This window comes from Fukomys damarensis, unplaced genomic scaffold, assembly GCF_012274545.1.
Source record: "Fukomys damarensis isolate Sample0158 unplaced genomic scaffold, DMR_v1.0_HiC HiC_scaffold_36, whole genome shotgun sequence".
NCBI lineage: Eukaryota > Metazoa > Chordata > Mammalia > Rodentia > Bathyergidae > Fukomys > Fukomys damarensis.
In genome coordinates, this window is record NW_022900948.1 from 11,833,247 (window position 1) to 11,853,738 (window position 20,492).

A 20,492-nucleotide genomic window follows, 5' to 3' on the forward strand; every position below is an offset into this window, starting at 1 on the left:
TAAATAGCTTGCACTGTAACCTGGTAGATGGTGAGAATACACATCCAAGATCACTCATATTAAAAATAACCTTTTGGGCTGGGGATTTAGCTCAGTGGCACTGTGCCTGCCTTGAAAGCAAGATTTGATCTCTGAGTTTGATCCCTGGTACCAGAAAACAAAACAAAACAAAAACAGCCTCTAAATGTGTCTTGTTTCTCTGAGCACCTGAACCCCATCCTTTAGTGTGTCCTGTCTCTCTAATTCTTCTTGTACCTCTTTTCCTGACATGTCCTGAAAATTACTTTTCCATGACAGGAGTCATCAAACCTCAGTACTTCTGTTAAAGGGATGCGTTAAATTCCTTACTTCAGCCTCGGGGACACTCTGACTCAGACTGTAACTCAGGATTACAGGCCTTCGTACCACACCTAGTTCCCATCTGACTTTAACAAATACACACACATTTCTGAGAAGTTGTGTGCATATTTATATGTGTATGTAAACCAAATCCACATATAAGTGAGTAGGGAAGTGTGGTTCAAGGGTTACTGTTATGAAAATGCTATTAAAGCAAAACAAAATGCCTTTAAAGACTGACATTGCATCACTTCCCACCCCCCCCATTAAAAAAATATGTTTTAGCCAGGCCTGGTAGTGCACACCTGTAATCCCAGCACTCGGGAGGCTGAGGTAGGAGGATCGCTGTGAGTTTGAGACCAGCCTGGGCTACAGAGTGAGTTCCAGGTCAGTCTCAACCACATAGTGAGACCCTGTCTCAAAAAACAAAACAAAACAAATAAATGTCTTATGCATATCTTTTTTTCACAACCTATGTGCAATTTATACAGAAGAGAAGAGCTGTGTATCTCAAGAGTTTGGAAACTAAGCTCTGGCTCCCCCTACTGTGTATACGATACATCTGTCAGCCTCATAAGAAGGCTCTCCAGACAACCCTGTCTGCCTGTGCTTATAAAATCCCTGGAAGGCAGAGCTTCCTGAGAGGACATGTGAAATGGAAGACATACTAGAAAAGCTGACAATCTAGATTTTGACAGAAGTTAATTGAGAGAGCATATTTTGTTTCTAGTTGGGACTTGTTTGTTGTTGTTGTTGTTGTTTTGAGACAGGGTCTCACTATGTAGTTGAGTCTGACCTGGAACTACGTAGCCCAGGCTGGTCTTGAACTCACAGTGATCCTCCTGCCTCAGCCTCAGGAGTGCTGGGATTACAGGCATGCACCACCACACCTGGCTTTTTTGTTGTTGTTTTGAGAAAGGGTGTCTATGTAGTTCAGGCTGCTCTTGAACTATGTTACCCAAGCTAGCTTCGAACTCATAGCAATCCTTCTACCTCAGGCTCACAAATACTGGGATTATAGATAAGCGCCACCACATCTGGTTGTATATGTTAAGAAAAAAAACTCTTTAAAGCCAGATATAGTTCAGTGCAAAAGGCCCTGGGTCAAACCTCAGTACCCACCCACCCCCAATAAAGGAAAGTTTTTTTTTTTTTTTTTGGTGCCAGGGTCAAACTCAGTACCTTGCACTTGTGAGGCGGGCCGTGGCACCACTGACTAAATCCCCAGCCCAGGAAAGAACTTTTTTATTTTTTTTAATTTATTTTTTATTTATTTATTTTTGATACCAATAATTGAACTCAGGTCCTTACTCTTGCGAGGCAGGCAGCAGAACCACTGAGCCAAATCCCTGGCCCAAGAACTTTTTTAATGGAAAATTTCTAACATTATAAAATTAGAGGTGATGATGAGTATGATGAGCCCCATATGCCACTCACCAGCTTCAGCAATTATCACCATATTGATGCTGTTTTGTTTGCAGTACTGGGACCTTGCACATTTTAGACCAATGATAGCGAACCCTTTAGTGATGAGCACCCAAATTGCAACCTAAAACCCACTTATTTATTTCAAAGCGCCAATGCTGCAATTAAACATGAATACTGACCAGCTGTGTGAAGGCTTGGAGGACTCGGAGCTAATGAGTTGCAGCTTATGACATCATCACCTGGCACGGCTACTCTTTGAGCATGGACATGGCCCCTATGTGCACTATTATCTGATGCTTGGCTGTGAGGGTGATGCTGGGGCAACTTGGCTCAAATGCGGACAGAGAGCTGTGTGTGGCCACTGTGGCATGCATGCCATAAGTTCGCCACCACTGACCTAGACATTTGCTCTACCTCATCTCAGCCCAACTTTTTTTAGGGGATGAGGTAGGACTGGAAATTGCCCATGCTGTGCTACACAAGCACTCAATCACTGAACTCTACTCTCAGCCCCTTTTGTGGGAGACTGACTGCAAGACAGCTGGCTGCTTGCATTGCAGTTCCCTGAGCGAAGGAGTTGCTATGTTGTAAGTTCTGATTGGCCGTGATCGGCTGCCATCTTATGGCATTATTTACAATAACTATTTTGTAGAGCTGAGTTTCGCTTTCCAGAAAAAGCACCTGTTTCTTGTAAATCATGTGTACTCTGTGAAGCCATAATTGTGGCCTTGTACAGTTATCCTTGAGATTGTTTTTCATCCTTGAAGCTGTTTTTACCTTCATATTATTGCCTGATATAAGTGTGAGAGCCGTCTGGCAGAGAGTAGTAGTAGTAGTAGTAGTAGTAGAAGTAGTATTAGAAGTAGAAGTAAAAGAAGAATAAAGAAGAAATCTGTTTGAATCTGAGCATGACTCAGTGTGTTTACTCTCGGTGAATCCTCTCAGGTTTGGGGCCTGCTGGCAGGACCCCGACGTCGCGGCTCGCGACACCTTTTATCTTCTTCATTTTCTTTCTTTGTTTGTTTGCTTGTTTTTTTGAGACAGGGTCTATGTAGTTGAGACTGACCCGGAACTCGCTATGTAGCCCAGGCTGGTCTCAAACTCACAGTGATCCTCCTGCCTCAGCCTCCTGAGTGCTGGGATTACAGGCGTGCGCCACCATACCCGGCAGCACTTTTTATTTTCTGCAACATTTTGCTAAATTGCCTAGCTTGCCTCAGAATTTGCCATCCTCCTTAGTTCTCAAGTAGCTAACGAGATTGCTACAGATGTGTGCCATTAGGCCTGGATTTTTTTGTTTTGTACTAGGGATTGAACCCAGGCCTTTGCATTGAGCTATATTGCAGCCCTACTGATTGACTGATTGATTGACTGATTGATATGTAGTCTAGTCTGGCCTTGAACTCACTATATAGCCCAGGCTGGTCTTGAACTCATGGTGATTCTCCTCTCTCAGCCTCCCAAGTGCTGGGATAACAGGTGTGTACCGCTATGTCTGGCAGTTTACTATTGTTTACACACTTGAGATTGAAGCCAAACCTTCACACTAACACCTTCAGCCTTTTTTATTGTTGTTGTTTTTGGTACCAGGGATCAAACTCAGGACCTTGTGCTTGTGAGGCAGGCAGCACCAATGAACTAAATCCTCGGACCTCCAGCCTTATTTTGTAAATTTTGAGATAGGGCCTTGCTAAGTCACTAAGTTGCTAAGCCTGGGTTCAAAGTTGTAATTCTTCTACCTCATCCTCCCAGTGCTGGAATGACAGGCATGTATCACCATACTCAATTTTTTGTGGTGCTAGGAAATTAACCCATGGCTTCTGGCATGTCAGGCACATGCTTTACCACTGAGCTACATTCCCAATCTCTGCTTACCTTTAAACATTCTACCCATTCTAAACCAGACTAATCCAAAGCATGGTAATTGTGATAATTTTGTATTCTCAGCATAATAAACAGCCTAGGGAAACAAGAGGGGCTGGTGTAGGGACTGGGGATTTAGCTCAGTGGTTCGGCCACCTGCCTCGAAAGCTCAAAGACCCAAGTTCAATCCCTGGTACAAAAAAAAAGAGGGGCTGGTGTAAAAATGAGAGCTGTTTCTCAAGTAAATAATACATGGTAGGGCCCAAACTTCTATACTTCACACCAAAATACCCAGCTCAATGATCTTCTCAGCTGTTGACAAATGCCTTCATTTTGGTGTGTTATTCAACTTTCCATCACTGTGACAAAATACTAGAAACAAATAAAGGAGGAAAATTTTATTGTGGCTGATAGTTTCAAAGGTTTTAGTAGTCAGCCAGCTTTATCGCCTTCAGGCAGGCCTATGGCAAAGCAGAACATCATGGTGGGGGAACCCCGCACACATCACGGCAGCTGTAAAGCAGAGAGGGTCCCAATATCCCCTTGAAGTGCCTGCCTTCAGTGACTTAATCTCCTCCTTCCAAGCTGCACTTCCTAAAAGGTTCCATCCATTGTCTCCACGAGCTAGGGACCAAGCCTTTACACAGGAGTTTTTGGGGAACATGAGATCGAAACCATAACACCTGGAGAATAAAGATACCTCTTCATTTTCTCCACAGTCATTTGCCCAGGCTATTACTAGTTTTTTTTAAAAAAAAAAAAAGCTACAAGTGATAGTTTTGCTGTGTGTGTATGTGTGTGTTTAATTATTTAGTGACAAGTCAGGGTAAGTTGCCCAGGATCCTGCCTTGGCCTCCCAAGTGCTGGGTTTACAGGCCTGCACCACTGTGCCCGGCTGGGACTTTTTAATCCTTTAAGACAGTAGTTGATCATTTGTTTTCTTCCTGTCTGTATCACTAGGGATTGCTAATTACATCTCTGAGTGCAGTTAACAAGAAGCGCAGTAAACATGTTACTATGAGCTCAGTTAATGAGTATTATTACCCTTTAAAATTTCTGACTTCAGCAATTACACAGTAATCAAGAGTATTCAGATGTGAGGCCCAACCCAGGGGGAGTTTCAGAGGACAGCTCACACCTGTCTTGGAGAGGTGAATCATAAAAGAGATAAAAAGCTTCATCTTGAGTTTAGTGCACACCTTTGTCTCTGGTGGTAGTTTTTCTGTTTCTCACATTTGTTTTTGTTTTTTGTTTCTGGGTCTCATTCTGTATGTAGTCCAGGCTGGCCTACAACTCACAGCAATCTTTCTGCCTCAGCCTCCCAAATTCTGGAACTACAGGGATGCACAACCAGGCCCGGATTTTCTCACATTTGTAATTTCTACATGATTTGGAGGAATTGAGATTAAGGGCCAAAGACCAGGACAAGGGAACCAGGATATTAATGAGGCTTAAATGGCTAGGAATTCAATTCAGTACCAAAGCCTTCTGCAAAAGGACCCAAACAATGATGGGAGAGGGCTGGGGATTTAGCTAGTGGTTCCACCGCCTGCCTTGCAAGCGCAAAGGACCCGAGTTTGATCCCTGGTACCCTCCCGCAAAAAATGATGGGAGGACCCAGTAGACAGACTATTTGGAATGAGGAATGAGTATGTATTCTGAGAATACAAGGAGGTTCTTTCACAGCCTGCGAAAAGGGACAGCTGGGAGGGAGGGGATACCATAAAGTCCACAAAGCCCTTCTGTGATACTTATTTTGCTGGAAAATAAGAGCAAGGTCAAGATTTCATACAGGCTACATGCCCAGGCAGGTCCATCCCACCTCCCCTAAATCGCCTTTCTTTGAGCATGTTCCAGGGAACGTGAGTCCCAAAGTAACTAGCAAAATGTAAAGTGATGTTTGTTTCAATCTGCATTTCCCAAAAACAATGGATCATTTTGTGTAAGCACCAATACTCTTTAGGATCTATTAAACTCCTTACAGAAAAACCTTGTTCCAGTCCCTGTCCAAATATAACTTTCCTAGGAAGCCTTCTCAAATTGCTTAAACTCCTCCACTCCCCTTCCTATCTTGCAGCCTTTGATCACAGAAGTGCCCATGTGAGTTAGGGTCTGACTTTATCAGTTTCTAAGGCAGATGTGAAGAGCATCAGTAGCCAGCTTGCCCTGGCAAAGAGAGGAAAAGGGACAGGCTCAGTGGTCCAGGCCGGTGGGTGTTCCAGAGATGGCTGTGTATGACAGCAGTCGACCACTCTCAGGTACAGCTCCAAAGAGGCTCTAGGAAGAATGTTGCTTAGCATGATCTCCATATCCACTTTTTTTTTTTTTGGTACCAGGGATCGAACTCAGGCCCCTGTGCTTGTGAGGCAGGCGGCAGAACCATTGAGCCAAATCTCCAGCCCTACATTTCTACTCTTTAGAAAGTATAGTGGAGTTCCAACTGTAAAAATAGCATCCTCTTCCCAGGACACTGACACTACCCACTGACACAGAAAGGACCTATATGATGGGTGCAGTGGCACACACCTGTAATCTCTAATCCCAGCACTGTTAAAAAAAAAAAAAGATCTATCAACCAGTGCTACTTGCTCAAATCCATAGTCAGAGAGCCAGGTATGGCAGTGCACACCTGTAATCCCAGCACCTAGGATCACGAAACTGGAGGGCTACTGTGAGTTCAAGCCAGCCTGGGCTACACAGTGAGTTCAAAGCCACACAAACTACATAGTGAGATAGTCTCAAAAAACAAAACAAAAACAAAAAAACAAACAGAGCAGGGACAAGTACCTGCCCTCCCCATGCTCAGCCAGTGTTTCTTCAGGGCATAGTTTTCCCTGGGCATAGTCATGCTCCAGTGGACCCCAGAGCTATTGAGATTGGGCCAGAGCTGGGGACCAGGAGCAAGCAGGCCTTAGCACCTGTATCCCCACTTGTGACTTCACGGAAACACTTGTGTTGTCCCACGTAGTCCTAACGCACCTTCCAACCAATTCCCAGGCAGCCTTTTGACTACAGAGACTCACTCAAACTACTCTGTACTGCAGTAATATTTATTTTTTCCATGGCAAAAATTCAATTGCTACATTTTTAAAAACAAAATTTCAAATGATCAAACGCATTACCCATCATAGAAGAGGGTCTGGTAACAGTACAAAACATCCTACTTAAGAATTTTTTTTTAAAATATACAAGTCAGTTTAAAATGATAGAAGTTCTGTGAGAACTAAGAAATCTACAGCCTGTAGTTTAATAGAAAAAAAATTAAGACAAAAGATTTCCAGCATCCAGCATTTTGCTTAATTCCTTGTTTATAGCACCTATTTCTCTAAGTTAGAAGAATTTCAGAATCAGTGTATGCTGTGTACCAAATTAGGACACACTTGTTTGCCCTCCCCACGTTATGAAGACAGTGCTCTTTTTTCCAATATCCCCTCTTACACCCAGAGAAGGGGATAACTGTGAGAGCCACTGGGGTACAGGAATAAATATATGATGTTTCCATTCCCCAGGATGGGATGTTGACAAAGAAGCAATGTATTTCCTCAGAGGAAGAATCTGTGGGTAGGAGCAGTTATTTTCTTCACTAAGATGTATAAAAAGCAGGAACAACTGGGTATCAGTTAGTTACCTGCAAGTTTAAAAACCTCAGACTAAACAGACAAGTGAAGGGAGGTACAAACATGTTACTAATCACATCAATGCTGTTACATGCACAGTGATGCTGGCTACAGGCCACTTTATCACCATACCAGGGCTGAGCCAACAGAGCAGGAGGTGACTCCAGCCCTAGGCCCCACGGCACTGAGAAAACAAATACTCCACACATGAAGCACTCATTACACAGATAACCCCACCCTCCTGGACTGAACCCAATTTAGAAGATAGCTTTAAAACCCACTAGGGAGACTGGAAGAATGGTAGAGAAATTTCTTCTCAAAGCCAAGAGGACTATGCATAGGAATCTTAACAGACTTACGACCTCCACAGCCTCAGACCTCTGAAATGCCAGGTCAGGTCTTATTTGAGGGTAGGAGGAGGAGACTGGGATGTAGATTCACTTTACCAAATCTTTCTACAGCCTCCAGAGCTGCACTTAATGTTTTCAGAAAGTGGCCACTGGCTAAGTAGTTGGGAGGTTGCCAAGCAAAAGTGACACACACCTAAGTGTACTCACTTGGGGGGCACACAGGTGTGAAGGTAGGTGGGGGTAGATCACTTTGGAGTCCTGGCACAGAAAGCCCCAGGCACTCTGAAATCTAACTCTAAGGATATTCCTAGTAGTAACTTTTTTTCTAGTTTTACTTTCTATTATGTTGTTAGGCTTTAGAAAACAAGATACAGACCAGTCCCAAAGTTGGACTCTGAGTAAAGTTGTTTCTTTTATAAATATTTTAATTACAAGTAATCCTCACTCCAGGTAATTTTAGTGACACAATACCTATAGGCACACAAGTTCACATGCACACGGGCGCACACACACAGCTCCCAGGCTTTCACAGAAAGTCTGACAGCTACCACATAATTATAAAGGAGCCTACCTCTCAGGAGTGAAGTAAGGGTGAGAATGACCATGTCATTTCGGCCTTATGAAGCCAAAGAGGGAAGAGCATGTGTCACTTAAGAAAAAATACAAACAGGATTTGCAATAAAGTTTGGTTGAGAAGTTAGAAAGAAAAAAAAATGATAATAAAACCCCCAAATACCAGATGGGAAAAGACAAAGGAAACAACAATAAAAAACACCCTCTGCATTTCTGTACAAAGCTTCTTCCTATTAGGTGCCTAAACCACCAGCAAACTTGGGTGTTCCCACTAAAACAGAAAAGCCTCACACAATCGGGAAAACAAATCAAAGGAAGAAACAAGGAAACTGAGGGTAGATGTTAGTGTAAATCTGCATTTTAGGAGAAAGTTAGTTGCCATTAACTCCAGAGCCCAGCATAGTTCCCATGGAGCCCTGAAGGGAGGGGACCTCCTGCCACAAAGAGCTTCGTTCCAGACGAGTCGTAGCAGTGGGTGTAAACAGCATTGGGGAAGAAATCAATGTCTGAAAAGTAATTCCTCCAGGTGTCATCGTGATTCTATGGGAAGAGAAAAAAAGTGTTAGATCTCTAGACTGTGGGGTAGGAAAGTGGAAAGGGACAGGAATGCTTTCTGGTCTCCTTAAGAGAGTCCTATACCTATAACCTGATGAAAGGAAATTGGTTCTCAAAGAAACAGGGCCTCACTTTTCCAAATAAACACTAAAATAGAAATGAGCAGGTTGAGGGATTGCTACACAAAGCGGAGGAATTCTTAAAATGGTTAGAACCAAACTGTATAATTCACTGGCACCCGTGGCTGGAAATTCCTTATCCTTCTTACTATATTACCACTGGAAGGAATCCAGTATAATTTACTGGGCCTCTGTTTTCTAATAGACAATATGCAGATGCAACAGCAAAGTAGGAGAAAGTGCCTTTCTTGGAACCATGGAGGGCTTCTTAATAGTGAAAAACTGAGGGTGATATGTCAGTGGGGCAGGAGTGGGTATTAGAGGGAGGACATCTTTCTGTTACTGCCCAGCAACTATCTCAAGCAAGGGACTACTCACCAGCCATCCTTTGCCAGTGGTTAGTTTCAGATTTTCCCCTGCTAGCCTGGGCTTAGACCCGTAACAAGACGACAGCCTCTCTTCCAGAAATCTCTGAGCTCGGATGTCATAGAAGAGCAGGGAGCCCTGCCCTGTGCCCACAGTGATGATGTGCTCATAGAAGCTCACTGACCGGATCCCTGAGAAAGAAAAGTGAAAAGCAATGAGGGAAGAGAGCACAGGCTAGCAAGTCTGCTAAACTGAGTTTCACCAACATTATCAATAGACAGTGCTATTCCAGTGGTTAAGGACAGCTCATGTTTGCTAACAGGAACCCTCAGATAGCCTTTCACTGAACTAGATTCCTATGATACCAAAGATGCTCCCAGCCAAAGAGCATGTGTGTGTCTAGAACTTTCTTGCCTCCCTTAAGTCACTGTGGAGCTATCTGCCATAACTGTAAGCTCCATTACATGCTACCAACCTAGACTGCAACTCAGGATAATCTGGACATTTACAAATCATTACATCAATAAGGACTTCCACATATTTCACCTAAAACCATTAGCAGGGTACTACACGTCTTTAACTAGTATTAAGTGTGTTATGATTGTGGCAAAAAAGCTTAGCACTTAAGCACTCCATGAACAGAATACCCTCACTCACTCAGGGTGAATACAGAACGTGTTACTACTTACTCTGGGATATTAGCAAAATACATCTGCTGCACCAACTAAATGAACAGCTCCTGAAACACACAAGGAGCTTAAAAACATTTGTGGAACCAGTATTTCCTTATTAGGTATAAAGCTACTCTAACAGGGACCAAAATCTCTTAAAACTTTTCATTATATACATCATTCCAGCCAAGTTTATTGATTCCTTCTCCTATTGCTTTCATTATTACTCACTGTTTTCTGTTCTAAAATGTGAGTGTCTTAATATAATTTAAAATAAGAACTGGATAAAAAAAAAAGAACTGGATATGGCAGCTGAGGCGGGAGGATCTCTGCAAGTGTGAAGTCAGCCTAAACTACATAGTTCAAGACCAGCCTAGACTACATAGTGAGACCCTGTCTAAAAAAATAAATAGGTACTATGGTGGTGCATGTTTGTAATCCCAGCTACTTGGCAGGCTGAGGCAGGAGGATTCCAAGATTGAGGGCTGACTGGTCTCAAAAGCAAAAACAAAACAAAGCAAAAAAAGGGCTGGGCACATAGTTCAGTGTGGCCTGGGTTGAATTCCCAGTAGTATATCAAAAAGGGAGGGTGGGGGGAAGGGGAAGGGGAGAAAGAAGAGAAGCAGAGGGGGGAGGGGAGAAGGGGAAAGGAGAAGCAAAAAAAAGTAAGATAAGAAAATACTTCATTAAACTGGATGATCTAGATTCCAATCCCTGGCTGTTCCCTCAACAAGCTGTGCGATGACTAGGCACAGTGGCACACACACCTGTAATCCAGCACTCAGAAGGCTCAAGCAGGAAGATCTATATACTCTGCTCTTTTTATTCTGAGATAAGCGCTCCAGGCTGGCCTGAAACTTGTAGTCCTCCTGCTTAGTCTCCCAGGTAGCTGAGATTATAGACATGAGCTACTAGAGCTTTGTTCTGTTCTGTTCTTTTCTTTCTTTTTCATTCATTCTTTGTTTTTAGTTTGAGGGGTGTGCTGCTGAGACAGTGTCTTGCTATATAGTTCAGGTTGGCCTTGAATTCACTGTTTATGTAGCCCAGGTTGTCCTCAAACTCATGGCAATCCTCCTGCTTCAGCCTCTTGAGTGCTGTGATTACAGGTTGGCTAAGATGGGGTCTTACAATGTTGCCCAAGGTAGCCTTGAATTCCTGGGATCAAGTGACTCTCCTGCCTCAGCTCTTTAGTAGCTGGGTCTTTTACTATGTTCTTCCCAAGGGATTCTCAGGGTAGGATGAAATGAGATGTCAGAAAAAGGTATTCTGTGGTTTTTGTTGTTGTTTTTGAGATAGGGTCTCACTATGTAGTTCAGGCTGGCCTTGGAACTCAACAGTAATCCTCCTGCCTCAGCTTCCCAAATTCTGGGATTAAGGCATATGTCACCATGCCCAGTTTAGAAAAAGGTATTTTGAAACCTTCAAGTATACTATAAACATGCCTACAGGATGTTTATAGTTCTCCAGTAAAGAACAGGATGCTCTTAGAATATGCTATACAAGATTGTAGGTTTGCTGGCAATTTAGCTCGCTCAATGGGTCCGCCACCTGACCTGCAAGTGCAAGGTCCTGAGTTCGATCCCTGGTACCAAACAAAACAAGATTGTAGGTTTAAGCTCACCCAGTACTCAGAACTAAACTCAGTGTTTTCTTGTTTTATTGAAGTACAAATGTCATATAAAACACTAAACATATTTAAGTATACAATGTGGAGCTAGATATGGAGATGCACACTTATAATCCCAGCACTCTGAGAGGCTGAGACAAGAGGAACTCAAAACTTGAGCCCACTCTGGACAACTTAGTGAGACTCTGTCACAGAAAATAAAGAGGAGCTGAGGATGTAGCTTAGTGTGAAGATCCTGAGTTAAATACACAGCATTCTAAAAAAAACAAACAAATTTGAGGGTTGTTTTTTCAGTCCTGGGGATTGAACTAGGTGCTTGTATGTGCTAGGAAAGCGCTCTACCCTGAGCTATACCTCCAGCCTGAATCTGACAGCATGGTAACATGTTACATCCATGACACCACGACCACAATCAAGATAATAAACACCCCAAAATACCCTCATGCCCCTTTGTAAATTCCTCAATCCACCATGCCATTCTCTCATATAAATAGAATTTTAATTCAGGCAGGGCCCTAGTAAAAAATTACCATAGGACAGAAAGTAGAGCTCTCTGAAAAAAAGAAAAGAAAAAAAAAAACATAGAAGCCAGTAATGTCTTGACTGTTGGTTTTCAGCAAATGTTCCTGTGGTATCTGAAACTCTGCTGCCATATACAGATATTTAAGCTCATCTCTGATTGACAAATACTTGCATAAATAAAACAAAAAATTTTTAAAAATCTCCTAAAAAACAAACAAACAAACAAACAAAAACACGACAAATACTTCCATGTTACATATCCATCACTATATTTCTTTAGAAAGCACCATAGGAGCCGGGCATGGTGGTGCATGCCTGTAATCCCAGCACTTGGGAGGCTGAGGCAGGAGGATCACTGTGAGTTCCAGACCAGTCTGGGCTACATAGTGAGTTCCAGGTCAGTCTCAACTACATAGTGAGATCCTGTTTCAAAAAAAAAAAAGCAAAGCACCATAGGAACTGAAGGTCATCTACTGGTAATGTATCTGCTAGTCACAAAAGACATACCAGGACTTACCACTGCCTCGTTCCCTAGAGCATACAGACTTGACACTGTTTGATGGCTGCCGTGGATCCAAGAAGGAGACATGAGCTTGGGAGCCCACTGCATACACTGACCATTCACTACCATAGGCCAGACACACATTCTCCCGCCAATAGGGAAGTTTGGTGGAGAGGAGCTGAAAAGAGAGGAGAGATGTAGCCATGGTATCACCAGAGTGTACAAGCCAGAGGCTTTTTGCTTCAATTCCCACCTCTGAGTTTCACTCATATACAGCTACATAAGGTCAGAGAAAACAGCGACCCGATAAGGAAATAATCTGCTAGGTGTGACACTTGTTTGTAATCCCAGCACTCCAGGAGGCTGAGGCGGGAGGATTAAAAGTGCAAGCCTAGCCTGGGCAACTCAGCAATTTAGCAATTTTGTCTCAAAATAAAGGAACAGGCTGGGGCTGGGGATTTAGTTTAGTGGTTCTGGCACCTGCCTTGCACGCGGAAGGATCTGAGTTTGATCCCTGGAACCAAAAAAAAAAAGAACAGGCTGTGAGTGTGGCTTAGTGCAAAGGCTCTAGGTTCAATCCCTAATACAGCTAAATAAATAAATCAACTAATTTTTGTTTTTTTTGGTACCTGGGATCAAACTCAGGTCCCTGCACTTGCAAGGCAGGAGGCAGAACCACTGAGCTAAATTCCCAGCATAAATTAACTAATTTTTTTTTTTTTTTGGTACCAGGGATTGAACTCGGGTCCTTGAGCTTGCAAGGCAGGCCACTGAACCACTGAGCTAAATCCCCGGCCCTATACATTAACTAATTTTAAAAAAATGAAATAACCTTTGCTTAAGGAAAAAGGTAAACTGGAATTAAATAATGAGAAGTGCCAGGAAAGGTAAAGACCTGCTGGTTGTTTCCAGGAATAACCATAGGGTACTAAACGCCAAGGTTCTACCCCGTTTAGTCTTCAGGAAGAGACAATGCCCTTCTCACTGTTCTTCATACAAAGAGGCTGATCTCTGGCTACCCTCAGACCAACTCCCCAGCTGAATGGAAACTGTAATCCAGATGACCCGAATCAGCCGCAAACCTGGATCCTTGTCACTTGGCAAATTCTCAGTGAGTGCCTACTGCACATGAGACACCATCCAAGGTCAGAGTTTAGAGATGCCATGACATAAAGGGAGTCAGTAATTCCCAGAGCCCTGCTTTCTCTTGTGAGAAACTGTGGCCCTGTCAGGAGCACCCCCACCCTAGGCAGCCCCTCCCAAACACACTGAAATTATGGAAATGCCTGCTCAGTTTAAATTCTGAAACATAACTACAGACCAAGATAGCTTATCAACAGCCAAGGACCTTCTCTCCCCCACACTCTCTTCCCTCCACTTTTCCTTACCCCCAGCAACCCTTTGGATCCTTCCCTTGCACTGCTTGCTGCTTACACTTGATCTTAGCCAAAAAAGGCCGAGAAGCAATCACTGCTTGCTGCTTAAACTAGCCAACCGTGATAGATTGTAAACCTTTGTTTTTGTTTTTGGTTTTTTGGAGACAGGGTCTCACTATGTAGTTGAGACTGATCTCGAACTCACTATGTAACCCAGGCTGTTCTCAAACTCAGAGATCCTCCTGCCTCAGCCTCCCGAATGCTGGAATTACAGGCGTGCACCACCACACCCAGTGATTGTAAACCTTTGAATTCAGCCAATGAATGTAAAGGATAGCTGCTTCCTGTGCGTGAGGGCTTAAAAACTCCCATTTCTTTGCTTGCTCAGTGTGCCTACTTGCCTCTTGCGCCCTTCTGCAGAAGAAAACTAAACTTTGCCTTGTTGTGTTCTCTTGCTTGCTTTCAAAGTGCACTTTCCAGCACCGACAATTTGAGTCTGGGGGCTCATTTCTAACAATTTTTTTTTTTTTTTGAGATAAGGTCTCATACCACTAATCCAGGTTGGCCTCGAACTCTATACCAGCCCAGGATGGCTTTCATCACTCCTGCCTCAGACTCTTGCTATTGAGATAGGAAATAGGGAGTGGCTTAGACTGGCTGGGAAGTCAGGTTTGGCAGGATCCTAGAATCTACCTAGCACTGCCTCTCACATTCTCTTGGGGTTCCTGTGAGGTGTGGATGGCATAAAAAGACACAGATGCTATGAAAAGCTCGCTACCATGGCTTTCCTCATGGTAGCCCACCCTGTGTTTTTCAGAGTATACTTTTCTCCTTATTTGGCCCAAGTTCACTCTGCAGAGCCTGTTTCCTCCCTTACCCCTCACTTTTACTATTTCAAATAAGCCTTTTCACCAATTTTGTTTATCTTTTTCCAGATGAGAAGAACCTAGAAACCAAGATGCGAGCACCTTAAACTGGGTAACGCTGTCATTATAAGTATGCCTCTCCATATCTAGTCCTGCTTCCTCTTGAGAAAAAGCCTTGAGAAGTAGCAAATGAGAAGTAGAAGGGCAAATGATTCATATGCAGGCTTAACTCTATGAAAAAGCTATTTGTAATACTTGTAACTTATCTCATTATCACACATGGTTTATCTTCAGTCACCAGTAGTACCTAACATTTATGTTTGCCTGCCTTTAAAACATACTAAGCATTCAATAATCTATAAACAGGGCTGGGGTTTGGCTCAATGGTTCCACCGCCTGCCTCGCAAGTGCAAGGACCCGAGTTCTATCCCCGGTCCAAAAAAACAAACAAAAAAACCCAATAATCTATAAACAAACATTTAAATTCATTGTGGACTAGAGGACTGCTAGTTTAAAGTAGTCTCTCAGACTAACCCTTTCCTGTCTTTTTTTGGTTGCCATATGTGTGTGTGGTATAAGGGATTGAATCCAGGGCCTACACACTGAGCTACATACTCAGCCACCTTACCATGCCTTTTTGTTTTTGTGGTTTTGTTTGTTTTGTTTTTTTGAGACAGGGTCTCACTATGTAGTTGAGAATGACCTGGAATTCACTATGTAGCCCAGGCTTTGTTTTTTGTGGTTTTTGACATAGGGTTTTGCTACGTAGTTCAAGCTGATTTTGAACTCACTATGTACCCCAGGCTAGTCTTGAACTTGTGGTGATCCTTCTGCCTCAGCCGCCCAACTGCTGGGATTATAGGTGTGTGCCACCACACCCAGCTTTCGGCTTTTTATTTTTATTTTTTGCTATTATTTTTGGAGACAGAGTCTTGCTATATTGTTCAGGCTAGCCTTGAACTCAGTATGTAGCCCAGGCTGGCCTGGAACTCAAGGCAATCCTCCTGCCTCAGCCTCCCATATGCTGGGATTACAGATGTGTACCACTGTGTGTGGCTTTTCATGCTTTTATCTTTATTATTTTATTATTATTTTTTCAGTGCTGGGATCAAACTCAGGACCCTGTGCTTGTCAGACAGGAATGGTGCTGCTGAGCTATATCTTCAGTGCTTCCCAGTCTATTTTACAAATTATTATTATTATTATTTTGGTACTGGGGATTAAACTCCGGACCTTGTGCTTGCAAGGCAGGCGGTGGAAAAATTATTTTTAAGACAAGGTCTCGCTAACTTGTTCAGGTGGCACTCAAAATGCTCCCAAGTGATGAGATTACAGGCATGTGCCACTGTGCCTAGCTCCGCCAATCTCTTTAAAAAGACTTTCCTTCAAGAGAGGCATGCCAGACTGATTTCATGTACTTTGCCACAACATGCCTGGACCCCTGGAGACTGGGTGTTTTAGACTATAATCAAAAGGCTCAAGGAAAATCATTATTATTATTTTGCAGTGATGGGGACCAAACCCAGTACCTTCCACATCCTAGCCAAGCATTCCACCAGTGAGCTGTACTTCAGCCCTGGGAATTAAGAGTATTTTAACCATAAAGTAAATCATTAGGTTAAAGAGCTGGGTGTGGTGGCACATGCCTATAATCCCAGCACTTGGGAGGCTGAGGCAGGAGGATCGCTGTGAGTTGGAGATCAGTCTGGACTACATAGTAAGTTCCAGGTCAGTCTCAACTACATAGTGAGACCCTGTCTCAAAAACAAAACAAAACAAAACAAAAATCATTAGGTTAAAGTATTAAGCCATGTTCATACCTTAGACAATGTGTTTTCAGCCTTCCAGAGATGAAAGTAGCCATCCAGAGACACTGCTCCCAATTCCTGTAAGAGCAACAAAAAACAAGTCATAGGTCAATCTGTAGCAACTAAAATATAACAGAAAGCAAGGGTCCTCTCCTTTACTTCTATGTCATGATGATATCCACAGGACTGCCCATAATTATCAGCTTATGGACCACAGTATATTAAACTGCAAGAAGGAAGTCTGAGCTATAGTAATAACCAGGTACCCATGTTCAAAAAGACCTCACTATGCCATCATTCCCAACATCCTTTTGGATTGTTGAAGAACAGCATACAAGTGAAGGACAGCTGCCTAAATCTCATGGTGAGAGCTATTAAGTAAAAGGTTTAATCTAGAAGAGAAAAATTAGGCCAGGTGTGGTCACATACCCCTGTAGTCCCAGCACTTGGGAGGCTGAGGCAAGAATTTTGCTGTGAGTTCCAGGTCAGCCTGGGCTACACAGTACATAATGAGTTCAAAGCTAACAGTTCAAGGTCCTGATACAAAAAAAAAAATGTAGATCCAGAACCAGAAGAGGTAAAAGGCTTCTGTAAAATCTGAACCATGTCACAGCTGAAGGGAAGTTTTCTTAGCCTATCCCCATCTGTATTTCTGGCTAAAGGTTAAATTTCTCTCTCTCTCTTTTTTTTTTTTTTTTTTTTTTTTTTTTTGAGACAGGGTCTATGTACTTGAGGGTAGCTTTGAACTGAGCATTTCAGGTTTTTGTTGTTTTTTTTGGTACCAGGGGCTGAAATAGAGACCTTGCATTTGTGAGGCAGGTGGTGGCACCACTGAGCTAAATCCCCAACCCAGCCACTGAGCAATTTAAATCCCCAGTCCTGGGTCTACATTTTTACATTCAAAACACTGTTGTCAGGAGATCTGACACAATTATTAGGTAAGGCAATGGCGACAGTGTGAAGGGAAAGGAGGTAGTGAAGAGGAATAGGAACTGAGAAAAAAAATGATTGCTTTTAAAGGCAAGTATGAAAAACCACAGAGCCACTGCAGACATGTGCAAATGAAGCACAGTCAAATCAGGGTGGCCCTGGGGAAACTATGAGGTTGACCCACAAAAATGGCCCACCTAGAGAAATACCGCAGAGGACAATCCCAAGGTGGGTCTCACAGTCTCATTATTTTGCACTAGCATCCCTCAGCCTTTAACAGGTGTTCTGTGGATACAGAAGCAAGCTATACAGAAAGCACTGACATGGGGAGGGAAAATGGGATTCATCTCCTGAGACATACACTAAGAGAACAGGCTTCACAGATTCCTCTGTGACTTCATACCTTGTTTTTTTTTTTTTCCACATTGAGTTTATTGGTACTTTTTAGGTATTCATACCTTGTTCTTGTTATTGAAGGCTAAAGCCCGGACCTTGCAGTTGTCAGGGTTTGTGTCCTCCTTGGGGATGTCCTTTAAGGCCTTGTGAGCAATGTGAGCATACATAGGGACCCGTGACACATTGTGCCTTGCATCACTTTTGGTCAACACATCGTCTGTCACCTCCCAGAGTCCCATAGAACCATCACGCGAGCCTGCAGAGCAGAGACCACAGATATCAAATATATTCACATCTCCATGGGACACTTCCACAGAAGCAAACATGGACTTTCTTTAGTTCTTGGCATTTTCCTTATCAGTACTGTGGCTTGGCCATGTGACAGAGAAGTAGGCATTTTATACATTTTGGGGGGATGGTGTTGGGGCAGAAATCAAGGGATTTACAAATGCCAGGCAGGTGGCTTTACCAGTGAGTTACAACACCATCTGGCAGGAGTAATTTAAATAGTTATTTAAGATGATTCAACTAAGGTCTAGGAATTACAATATAACTTTTCAGCAGTTTAACATGACTAGTGGGATTTTTTTAAGAAAATTTAACTCAGGATGATAAAGCCCAGTTATTTTCCAGGATGATTTTTTTTTTTTTGGTACTGGGAATCCAACTCCAGACCTTGTGCTTACAAGGCAGGCAGGTACTGAGCTAAATCCCCAGCCCCTCCCAGTTTTTATTCTGAGACAGGACCTGGCTAAATTGCAAAGTTCCCCCAGGTGGGAACTTTGAAATCCTCCTGCCTCAGCCTGCTAGAGTGCTGGGATTACAGGCATGCACAAGGAAGCCCAACTGGTACTTACAAGATTTTCTTTTTGTCCAGGGAATTGAACTCAGGACCTTGCGCTTTCACGTCAGGTGGCAGAACCACTGAGCTAAATCCCCGGCCAAAAGTTTTTTAATCTTTGGGTTTAAGAGATTTAAGATTATTACAAAGCTCTTTCTCTAGAAAAATACACCCTCATCCTTCTCTCCTTTGCCCCCCTCTCCCCACATCCTCCTTCTTCTCTCCTCTCACCTGCTCTCACCACCCCTCCTTTTCATGATGCTGGGAATCTAACCCAGGGCCTCAAGCACATTGGGCAAGGGTTTTACCTCTGATCTACATACCCAGCCTCTAGTAAATCACCATATTTCAGGAAATCCATGGGGTTCCTTAAAGCTTTCCATGGATACAGAGATTACAATCTCTTTACAGTAGTACATGTCTCTAATCCCAGCATCCTGGCAGGCTGTAGCAGAAGAACTGCAATCTTAAACCCAGCCTGGGCAATTTAGCAAGACCTTGGCTCAAAATAAAAAATGGCCGAGGATGCAGTTTAAGTGGCATGAAACCTCTAGATTGAATACCCAGTGCTGAAAACAAACTATTTTTTGTTTTTAGTACTAGGGATGGATGTGAGGGTCTCATTCAGGCTAAGCAACTGCTCCATCACTGAGCTACATTCCTTTTTTGAGACAGGACCTTGTCTAGCTGGCCTCAAACTTGTGAATCCTCTTGCCTCAGTCTCCCAAGTAGCTGGGATTACCATGGTAAGCAAAAACCATGTACTTTTTCCAAAGCAGACGTGGTGGTATATTTCTATAATCCCATTTGAGAGGCTGAAGCAGGAGGATGCTGAGTACGAAGTGAGTTCAAAACTGTCCTGGACTACATAGCATGACCTTGTCTCAAAATACAAAACAAAACATGCCAGGGATGTAGCTCAGTGGTGTAAAAGCAAAGAGAAAATATAAAAGGATACTGGTACAATTTAAGAGATAGATGATAAGCACTTGAGAAGGTAGAAAAGAAATTGATGGATTTAAGAGATATTTTAGAAAATAGTTATCACCAGAGTTTGGCAATTTTAGGAGGCTGAAGAGCCTAAGTGTTAATTTTTTTGTTTTTTGGCAGAGTAAGGAATTGAACCCAGGGCCTCATGAACACTAGGAAGTGTTCTACCATTGACCTGTATCTCCTACCTCTAAGATGAGTTTCAGTTCTCTACTGCGGACCTAGCTGGAAGATGGGAGCATGAGCCAATACATCTCAGTGGCAGAGAGGGACAAGCCTTGGGAGGGAGATGAGAATTCTGAACATTCTGATTTTTTTTTTGTATTGGGGATTGAACAGCACCTTGCATTTGTGAGGCAGGTGTGGCACCACTGCGCTAAATCCCTGGCCCCTTAACATTCTGATTTTGAGGCACAAAATGTTCATGGGATGATACTCATATTTAGCCTGAGTAACAAAGCCAGGCATGATGGCGCACGCCTGTAATCCCAGCACTTGGAAGGCTGAGGCAGGAGGATCGCTGTGAATTTGACACCAGCCTGGGCTACACAGTGAGTTCCAGGGCAGTCTCAACTACATAGTGAGACCCTGTCTCAAAAAAAAGAGTAACAAATAAGCAGAGCATGGTGGTACACAGCTATAATCCTAGCAGCACGATCACAAGTTCATGCCCAGCCTGGGTAACTTAGTGAGGCTCTGCATCAGTGATGGCAAACCTTTTAGAGCTTTCAGTGATAACAAATAGACCATTGT

General features: G+C 43.1%; 1 protein-coding gene across 1 annotated transcript in view; it reads right to left on the reverse strand.

The window, feature by feature from the left end:
• Positions 1 to 6,926: 6,926 nt before the first annotated feature.
• The window catches only part of Dcaf12 (DDB1 and CUL4 associated factor 12), a 38,300-nt gene continuing 24,734 nt past the window's right edge, over positions 6,927 to 20,492 (reverse strand). Inside the window, exons 5-9 of the mRNA XM_010619214.3 lie at positions 17,971 to 18,164; positions 16,595 to 16,660; positions 12,548 to 12,710; positions 9,223 to 9,401; positions 6,927 to 8,710 (exon numbers count right to left, since the gene is read on the reverse strand). Of these exons, the coding sequence (XP_010617516.1) occupies positions 8,552 to 8,710; positions 9,223 to 9,401; positions 12,548 to 12,710; positions 16,595 to 16,660; positions 17,971 to 18,164 (761 nt within the window). The 3' untranslated portion in view covers positions 6,927 to 8,551. The remainder of the gene's footprint in view (positions 8,711 to 9,222; positions 9,402 to 12,547; positions 12,711 to 16,594; positions 16,661 to 17,970; positions 18,165 to 20,492) is intronic.